The sequence below is a fragment of the Medicago sativa genome, chromosome 6 (assembly GCF_051527215.1).
Source record: "Medicago sativa cultivar Bolivia chromosome 6, Bolivia_mono, whole genome shotgun sequence".
Classification (NCBI taxonomy): domain Eukaryota; kingdom Viridiplantae; phylum Streptophyta; class Magnoliopsida; order Fabales; family Fabaceae; genus Medicago; species Medicago sativa.
In genome coordinates, this window is record NC_140754.1 from 32920213 (window position 1) to 32931098 (window position 10886).

General features: G+C 31.7%; 1 protein-coding gene and 1 pseudogene across 1 annotated transcript; both read right to left on the reverse strand.

Annotated features, from left to right (window-relative positions):
* Positions 1 to 438: 438 nt before the first annotated feature.
* On the reverse strand, positions 439 to 3505 carry LOC146914617 (F-box protein At2g26850-like; annotated as a pseudogene).
* Positions 3506 to 7355: 3850 nt separating this feature from the next.
* Positions 7356 to 10410, reverse strand: LOC146914618 (F-box protein At2g26850-like). The gene is made up of 5 exons (XM_085717429.1): positions 8928 to 10410; positions 8388 to 8461; positions 8066 to 8241; positions 7751 to 7825; positions 7356 to 7637 (listed from the first exon to the last, which is right to left on the reverse strand). The coding sequence occupies exons 1-5, from the start codon at positions 9381 to 9383 to the stop codon at positions 7447 to 7449; spliced, it is 972 nt and encodes a 323-aa protein (XP_085573555.1). The 5' UTR covers positions 9384 to 10410; the 3' UTR covers positions 7356 to 7446.
* Positions 10411 to 10886: the final 476 nt, after the last annotated feature.

The following is a 10886-nucleotide window of genomic DNA, read 5'->3' on the forward strand; positions in this document are numbered from 1 at the left end:
TAGACCTAATTGAATTGTTCTAATAAACAGGGTTAGTCTAGGAATAGATAATCGTTTGTTAGTGATAATAGGTTAACGTTCGGTAAAACCTTCAAGAATTATTAGACCACCTAAGGAATTAGGGGCTGTAGTTTAAGAAGAGGGTCCTAACTCAAGGGATTGATTAGGGCTATTTTGTTAATCATCGTAAATTAGAAGAGGATTCATAACAAATAGGTGCGGTAGACCAATTAGGGGAACTTAGAGGATTCGACGGATCTGATCTCATCTTTCTCTCATATTTTCTTAATTAAATCTATTTTCTTTTATTTGATTTCATAAAATCAAACCAAATCTACTGCCTAGTGGCAAAATAAAATAAACTTTTATACATCCTATTTTTATAACGCAATTGAATTATTGAAGTTAAAAACAGTCCTCGTGGGATCGATATTTTTACTACTTCGATAGTATTTGGTGCACTTGCCAAACCTCTATCACGAAGCTATTATTTCTAGTTGAAATGATGTTGTTCCACTTTTCAATCTCCTCTTCATCAAGTTTTCTGATTCCGTTGAGAAAGTTGAATTGTTTATATGCATCCGTGTGTTTAATAGATTTTCTCATTAAATAATCCAAGCGGAAGTTGCATTTGAAAATCCCCATTGACAAAAGGTCTGAAAACAAAAGATATAAATTTTAATTGCCTTGCCTTTCAATGAACACATGAAAGGAACAATATATATATATATATATATATATATATATATATATATATATATATATATATATATATATATATATATATCTTGGCATGAGCAATGATTGTCATCCTCGTTACACGACTCCAAATAAAAAATTACAGCATGCGCCCAGTCTATATGAATATAGATCATTAAAAAAAATCAGTTATCAAATTTAAATACCAATTTTTATGCACTGTAAAGTTTCATACACAGATAAATAAGTTGTGTGAGTTTGTGTGTGTGTATTACTTCATTAACGAAGGAAATTTTATTAAGAATTGCTATTATTTTAGAACATTAAATGTGATTTATAACTATAATCAAATTGGATGAGAGTATATGATAAAGTGAATGTTTATTTGTTACCACAAATAGGGAATTCTCTCCTTCTTCTCTTTTGAATCTCATTATCTCAATAAGATCTCCTGGTTTCAAATCATTCAGGCTGTTATACTCATAATAATCCACTAAAAATGTCTTTGGTAGTGGCATTCGTACATATCCCATGCAATATCTCTTTGAATCAATCGTCTCCTTGCATCTGGAGACCTATAAAGTTGATAGAATTTTAAATAAAATTACAAGAAACTTGATGCCATCGATTAACTTTATGCTCCGTATTAAATCCACAAAAAGAAAAATTAATTGAAAATAATAGGAACTAGTTAACCAGCATAAGGTAGTGAATTGTACCCTGCTCGAAAGGTGTCTGTTTTAGAATCATAACCAACAATGGCATCATAACAATATAATGTTTGCAATGTTGCCTGCATAAAAAGTTATATATGATTAAACCAATTTTAAATCGACGGATAAATGTGAATGAGAGTCGATTAAATCCTCAATTTAGGCCCTTATGTATCATTTCTCTACTACCTAGATATTATATTTCTATAATATACGACGAAAAAAATCAAAGGAGTTTTTATAGAAAGAAAATATATAAGATGTCACTAAATAAAGTGATTCTTATTAAATTGAGAATAAAATGATGTTTTTTTTTGACAAGGATTAAAATGATGCTTATTATTTCTTAGTCGAAAAAATACATAATAATAATAATAATAATAATAATAATAATAATAATAATAATAATAATAACAACAACAACAATAATAAGTAGTAGTAGTATTTAGTGTTTTATAAGAATTCTCTATTGTTTTCTCAAATTATTCTACAATATCTTGTCACTATATAACAACAACGATTAACGAGACATACTTAACAAAGCAATCAAATATTTTCATTAATTTTTTTTAAACATTCAACATATAAATGACTCTTCCATTTATAAGTTATTTATAATTCAAGTTAGTATTTGACGTAAAAGTCAAAATGCATCAACAAAGTCAAAATGCATCTACAGTGATGAGTCATTGTTAACTAAAAAATTCATGCATGTTGGAGACATACAAAAAAAACACAATAAAGAAATACAATAAAGATATTAGTTATTTTTCTCAGTTGTATATCAGTAAGAAAAAAAAAACCACTGGAGGAAGAAATTCATGCAGTTGTATATCAGTTGGAGACATACAAAAAAAACACAATAAAAAAATTTGCAAGTCCATTTAGTTTACTTAGGTTTCCTTCAAAAAAAAATTTAGTTTACTTAGGTTTTCTCAGTTGTATATCAATAAGAAATACCACTGGAGAAAGAATTTTTTTCAAACTAGAAAAAAAAACACAATAAAGATATTAGTTATTTTTCCCATTTTTATTTGTTTGAATCATTTGAATGTATACGGTACAAGTTTATAGATTTGTCATACTTAATATATAGTATTTTTAATGAGAGAAGGAATTACAATTTTTTGTTGCTAATTTCAAAACTACCTTTTATATTTAATTACCTTAACTTAGAATTTAATAAATATTTTACGTCAAATACTAACTTGAATTATAAATAACTTATGAATGGACGAGTCATTTATATGCTGAATATTTAATTTTTTTTAATGAAATGTTGAATATTTGATTGCTTTGTTAGGTATGTCTCGTTAATTATTGTTGTTATATAGTGACAAGATATCGTAGAATAATTTGTGAAAACAGTAGGCAATGCTTATAAAACACTAAAGACTACTTATAATTATTATTATTGTTACTAATATTATTATTATTATTATTATTATTATTATTATTATTATTATTATTATTATTGTTATGTATTTTTCAGACCAAGAAATAATAAAGTGATTCCTATTAAATAGTTAGTAGTTATTTTTACTTAGGATGCAATCCACAATTTAATAAGCATCACTTTAATCTTACTAGCTAGTAGAAGTACAAAAGAAATACTTAGTAGTTGTTGATAATCATACCTTATAAACTTGAGCAGGAAACCAGAAGCGATCAGTCCCAAGGAAAATATACAAAGCCATTTTTGAATGTTTTTTAATCAAATCAATCAAGGATCCATTGCTTTTCAAATAAGAATGATGGCTTTGAAATGGAGAATCACCACTAATAGTTCCATATGATCTACGTAAATTTTGATCCACTGATAATTTCTTATATTTTGTTGTATGATACTCCCATTCATGGTAAGCATCATTACCCACCAAGCTGCTCCATTTTTGTTCGACATGTTTCTCCCACAAATAATCGCTTCTACTAATATTCCTCAAATGAGTGCACACTTGTGCTACCCCAACCAAATCTTGTTGTGAAAGACACTTAAGGATACAATGTACAACTTCACCAGGTAAATCTAACAGAGAAACCTTGCAATCCCCTTGATTATCCAATTTTGGTACAGAGTAGTTTGCCGATGACATTATAATTTGTGGGAAAACCTAAGACAACAAAGAGTTTTGTCCCAATATAAATATTTTCAAATAATAAACAACAACTACCAATAGTTTAAAAAAAAAGTCAAATTTTACATTACATAAGATTGAAAACTTGTAAGGGAAGAAGCAATCAACAAAAAGTTCAATAAGTAATGGAAAATGTTAAAATATCCATAAGCTAGCACCCAAAGACATATATAGCATTATTATTTCTCTAAAAAATTAATTGGGTTATGGTTTTTTGTTTTGGATAAGATGTGGTTGTGGGTACGAAACTTCACCTTATTTTTGGACAGATGATTTCATATAATAACAATTTTATTTTGAAAACTCATTAGTCGGTCCAATAAGTGACTAATTTGAGGGGTTCAATCTTACAATCCATTTACAAAATCCTGTGTAAAGGTTGCAAACCGCTATAGCCACACCAACCCAAGTGGGTTATCAGATTCTAACAAGTCACACATAATTTTATTAATTTAGTCATAAGGAATATTGATTTATAAAAGAAAAAATTGGTGACAATAAATAAAGATAATAATTATTTATTTTTAATTTCATTACTAAGTGTTAAAAACTTCAAAACTAGAGAGATCTAATTTATGTCTTTTATATGTAACAGTAATTCAAATATTTTAGTTAATATAAATCTCACAATTTTTTCAATACCTTTTTTTGGGGGAGAAATTGATCTTTGCTTAGACTTATTTCAATGTCCAGATAATATATAGCAGATATGAAACCTGACAAAATAAAATAAAAATTTAGTTTTAATAAACAGTAAAAGACATGATATATTCAGGCATGTAAAAAAAAAATCATATTTACCTATCCCTCTCGTGCACTTGAGAAGGTGAGATACGATTCCAAATTACCCTAAGATCTGGATCTGAGAAAAATGAAACAAAATGAAGAGATGATTCAAATAGTTGTATGCCAAAGGACTTAGATAAATGAAAATATTGGGTTAGAGGAAAAGGGGTAGAGAAAGGTCGGGAAAAGAGAAAGAGTGGAGAAAGAGTTGGAAAAAATGTTGAGATTTGTGATATCTTTGCAATCTTAGAATTTTTTGATGGACTACGTAAGATATTCGAGGGTTGAATGGAGGAAGAAAGAGCTTATGAAAGATTTTAGAGATCTAGGGTTTTGAAGGTAAAGTGCTCGAGGATGATTTGTCGTAGATGAGAAATACGATAAATGGGTAGATTTGATTTCTCTCCCTCTTTTTATTTATAACCGCAACTAAATAAAAGTATTATCTTTTTTGTGAACGATATTTTAAGGGAGTCGGGTCATCAAAGCTCATCAGGGTTACACCAAGCATGAAAAATGTCTTTAACCATTATTTTAATATAACCGTATTATGGAAAATTAGACTATTATTCATGAAATTATCTATATCAATTGATTTCTTTAATTAAAAAATTAATTAATTTAAGTTGCAACATGTACCGCGATTAAATGAGGTAAAACAAAATTAATATATTTTAAAATATAAAGGCTTATACGCACTTTAGGTCCCCTAACTTTGCCATAGTTACGATTTTGGCCTGTAATATCCCGCTTATTAGGAACTGACGTAATATCTGAAAACGATAAAAATGCGCACGTTTAAGGCAAGGGGTATTCATGGTATTTCACGTGGCGAAGATATTTATGTGGGTTAGGGCCAACATTTTTCATTATGCTTATTACTTTCTCTCACTAGGGTTTGAAGGAAACTTTGCTCTCCCTTCTTACTAGAAAATCGGCCACTCCATCCTTCTTTACACTCAATCTTTGTTTCATCCTTCTTCTCTATAGAATCAAGCAAGAGTTGATTAGATCAAAGAGGGTTTGGCTAGCAAGTAGTGAAGCAACTTCTCAAACTTGGATTCTTTAACCTAGAGTTCTCCTTGCTTAGTTTTGGTGAGAAGACTTAGAGGTCTTGAGCTTCTTTCCTCTGTGTATTAGGTGAGTTCTTAATTAGATTCCACCCAAGGGTTAGTGTGTTTATGTTAACAAGAGAATACATGAACTTTTAGGGTTTTACATAGTGTTTTTGTTACCCCTTTTTATTGCCATGCTTTCTATACTTCTGTATACTTGCTTCAAGACTGTTTTTCAGGTTTTATATGATTACTAGAGACACCATATGCCTTAGGTCACTTTGTGATGAAGATTTTTGGTTAAAAACATCAATTGTGCAGGTGTTGTTCTGCATCAACTCGCCACAGCAAGCTAGGAGCTCGCGAGGCGAGTCGGACTGGCAGAACGAGGTGTTTGCTCGCCTCTCAAGCTCGCCACAGCGAGTGCTGCTTGCCACAACGAGTAAGACCACTCGTGAGGCGAGGAAACAGTACCTAGTGTATTGTTTGTTCATCTCATCCCTTTTGATGTTCTTTGGTTCGGTTTTCGCTTATGCAAACTCTTACATTTGTAAAACCTTCATAACTAGTCCCCAAGGCATAGATTTTAAAATAGTCTCTTGTAAAGTGAAGCATGTATTTAATCATGTAGTAAAGCATGGAATGCGGGAGATAAAACAAGTATTGATTGGGTAGCAAGCAAATATCTAACAAGAGGGAATGAACTAGAGCCTCGACTTAGTTGTTGAGAATTAGAATGTTGATCAAGAATGCTTATGTATGTTAAGATGCGAGGAATATTTTCTACGCCCATGAACATGTATGTAACTTACCAAAGGATCGATTAAGGATCTAAAGTAAAGGAATTAACTTGAATAGTTTAACCTTTCATGTATGTATATGGACAAGACTATTACAAGATGTAGGTGTTCGTGTTTCTTGTTATCCACGCCAGGGGGATACGAGAAGTTCTCCAAGGGGAACTGTTCAAGCCGCAAGGGACCCGCACGACACTGAGGGAGTCCGATGTACCCTAATTAGGTTTTGTCGGTCATGTATGGGATTGGTCTCGGGGTTACTCCACCCGGGGCTTTCCGTAAAATGAATCAAGATAATGTTTGTTTGAGCAACGCTAACATAAAGATTTAATGAATGTATTCATGCATGATTATTATATGATGTTAGATAGGAACATGTATCAGAATAGAACAAGTTATGAAAGTATGCCAATGACGATCTTAAGTTTCCCTAATCGTCCGGCTTAGGTTTGTGTCATGAATATGTTACGTTTAGGCCTTGATGTGTATAGCGTATCTTGGTAACGCGGTATTAGGTTCCCCTTATCCGCCATGACACATATGTTGTTAGTAAAGCCTATAACATGTTGTGAAGAATCTAAGACGGATTCTAGTATGCACATCAGTCTAGACAAGAATGACCACACACGTATAATCAACCGGAAGGTTGTATTTTAGATACGTGATAACCATAGGTTTTCCCCAAGGTTATCACTAGCCTAGGGCTAGAAAGAACTCACCGAGGCATTATGTTTCATCCAACTCCTTATTTGGTCAGGTTCACAAGTTTCTCGAGGAAAAGGTAAAGAAAAAGTCTTGGACTGATCATGTTTTCATGGAGCCAACTTGGTGTGGATTAGAGATGCATATGTTATAGTATGAGATGTGCTGTTACAAACTTTGTATTTAGACTTCGTTTGGCAAACTTTGGTGTAATAATGTAACATAGAAACTTTGGAATGTCGTTATACCTAAACTCTCGACTTGATGTCGTTTTCTGTATTGTATAATTAATGTATCCAATATCAATTTTAGCACAAATTTGGATATTCTAGACACTTCAAATTGGGCGTTATAGGTATTATATGATCTAACAAAATAAAAATTAATCTTTTTGTCCCTCAAATAAGTGAGAGTCTTAACAAACCATAATATCTTAAATCAAGAAATAAAATTACAACAATAAACAAGTTACTTTCGTCCTGAATCCATGCAATGTCTCACATCATACACAACTTTAGGAAATACTACAACATTAAATTGAAATAAATAGCATGTATATTCATTCATTGGATGCGAAGCTATTATTTCTAGTTGAAATGATGTTGTTCCACTTTTCAATCTCCTCCTCATCAAGTTTTCTGATTCCGTTGAGAAAGTTGAATTGTTTATATGCATCTATGTGTTTAATTGATTTTCTCATTAAATAATCCAAGCGGAAGTTGCATTTGAAAATCCCCATTGACAAAAGGTCTGAAAACAAAAGATATAAATTTTCAATATCCTTGCCTCTCAAAGAAAACAAGAAAGGAACAAAAGGGGAATACAAAATAGTTATAATTAGTTATATATATATTGAACATTACCACTATCTTGGCATGAGCAATGATTGACATCCTCGTTACACGACTCTAAATGAAAAATTACAGCATGCGCCCAATCTATATGTATATAGATCATTAAAAAATAAATAAATCAGCTATCAAATTTACATACCACTTTTTATGCACTGTAAAGTTTCATACAGAGATAAATAAGTTGTGTGTGTTTGTGTGTGTGTGTGTATTACTTAACGAAGGAAATTTATTAAGAATTGCTATTATTTTAGAACATTAAGTGTGATTTATAACTATAATCGAAATGGATGAGAGTATATGATAAAATGAATGTTTAATTGTTACCACAAATAGGAAATTCTCTCCTTCTTCTCTTTTGAATCTCAATAAGATCTCCTGGTTTCAAATCATCCAGGTTGTTATACTGATAATAATCCACTAAAAATGTCTTTGGCGGTGGCATTCTCAACATATCCCAGGGAATATCTCTTTGAATCAATCGTCTGCTTGCATCTGGAGACCTATAAAGTTGATAAAATTTTGAATAAAATTACAAAAAAAAATTGATGCCATTGATTAACTTTATGCTTAGTATTAAATCCACAACAAGAAAAATTAATTGAAAATAACAGGAGCTAGTTAACAAGTGTAAGGTAGTGAATTGTACCCTGTTCGGAAGGTGTCTGTTTTCGAATCATAACTAACAATGGCATCATAACAGTATAGTGTTTGCAAAGTTGCCTGCATAAAAAGTTATATATGATTAAAACAAATTTAAATCAACGGATAAAGGTGAATGTGAGTAGATTAAATCCTCAATTTTGGCCCTTATGTATCATTTCTCTCCTACCTAAATAATATATTTCAATAGTATACGACGAAAAAAATCTAAGGAGTTTGTACACAATAAAAATATATAAGGTGTCACTGATATCTTGTTAAGTATATCTCGTTAATCATTGTTGCTATATAGTGAAAAGATATTGTAGAATAATTTGAGAAAACAATAGGGAGTTCTTATAATAAAACATTAAAGACTACTTATTATTATGTATTTTTCAGACCAAGTAATAGTAAAGTGATTCTTATTAAATACATAGTAGTTATTCTTACTTAGGATGCAATCCACAATTTAATAAGCATCACTTTATTCTTACTAGCTAGTAGAAGTACAAAAGAAATACTTAGTAGTTGTTGATAATCATACCTTATAAACTTGAGCAGGAAACCAAAAGCGACCAGTCTCAAGGAAAATATACAAAGCCATTTTTGAATGATTTTTAATCAAATCAATCAAGGATCTATTGCTTTTCAAATAAGAATGATGGCGTCGAAAGAAAGCATCCCCACTAATAGTTCCATATGATCTACGTAAATTCTGATCCACTAATAGTTCCTTATATTTTGTTGTGTGATACTCCCATTCATGGTAAGCATCATTACCTACCAACCTGCTCCATTTTTGTTCGACATGTTTCTCCCACAAACAATCGCTTCTACTAATATTCCTAAAACGAGTACACACTTGTGCTACCCTAAACAAATCTTGTGGAGAAAGACTCTTAAGGATGTAATGTACAACTTCACCAGGTAAATCTAAAAGAGAAACCTTGCAATCCCCTTGATTCTCTAATTTTGGTACTGAGTAGTTTGCCGATGACATTATGATTTGCGGGAAAAGCTAAGACAACAAGAAGTTTTGTATCAATATAAATATTTTCAAATAATAAACAACAACAGTCAATCGTTTAAAAAAAGTCAAATTTTACATTACATAAGAGTGAACACTTGTAAGGGAAGAAGCAACCAACAAAAAAAATCTATAAGTAATAAAAAATGTTAAAATATCCATAAGCTAGCATCGAAAGAGATATATAGCATTATTATTTTTCTAATACATATTAATTATTTTTAAAAGATGATAGATATAGAACCAATAATATGTTACCAAAATAGTATAGCAATATTTATTTGTTGTTGTTGATCCATTGTTTATTCATGAATGGACAAATTTATTGATAACGTAGTCTCTGCTCAAGAAGAACTTAGACCAGTAAAACAAAAATAACATAGTAAAAGGCGTCGTATATATGCACAACACATTCATATCCAAAACAGAAAGATTTTCTTTCTCTCTCTAGAAACTTTCTCTCTGACCTCTCTCTAGATCTAGGCTTCTTTGCTGCTGCCCTCCCCCTCAAATCCAAACAATCTGTATTCCGATGTAGATCATACGAGTGGTGGTGCGACAATATTGACCCTCTGCACCAGCAATGGGATACTGTCCGGCGGTCCTCTATTTCAGATCCGGTCGTCGTTCCATTTTCAGATCCGGTCGTTGTGGTTTCGCGGCACTTCGTGGTAGTTAGTGGGCATTTTTTGAATTGGTGCTGATGTTTGGTTTTTCGAGGCGGTGCTGATGTTGGTTTTGGGAGGTGGTTCTCATGGTGGTGCTGGGGTTGTTTTTGTGGTTGTTGAGATGGTGTTGATGATGGCTTGTGTGTGATGTGTTATGTGGTGGTTGTGGTGGTGGTTGTGAAGATGGTTGGTGGTGATGGTGTTTGTAGTGTTACGTGGTGGTGGTGATGGTGTTTATGGTGTTAGGTGGTGGTTGTGGAGATGGTAGGTGGTGATAGTGTTTTATGGTGGTGGTGATGATAGTTTTGCATTTTTGGTGTTATGGGGTGGTTGTGGTGATTGTTTGTCGTTGGGTTTTTATTTAATGGGTGGTGAAAGATTGTTGAGGCTGCCAATAGGAGGTTGATTGTTACTAAAGTTTTTATGTGGTGTTGATGTTTTGGTTGTGGTGAGGTTAATGTTCCCGAGCTAAATCATACTACCTCCGTCCCTAAATATAGGAGCCTTTTGCAAAAATTACGGAGATTAAGAAAATTGGTTGTAGTATTAAATGTGTATATAATTACTATTGTTTTTACAATTTTATCCTTAAGAGAGAGAGTTAATTTATGTTTTCAACATAATATTTATTGTTGATTGAAGAAAAAGATGCAAAATAAATAAGGGTATGTTGGTAAAGAATTAATTAATGTACTTGGAAATATCAAAGGGGTCTTATAAAAAGGGACAAAAATTTTTCTCAAAAGGGTCTTATAATTAGGGACGGAGGTAGTATTTTGTACTGCTTTGTTTACGCTACAACTTCACT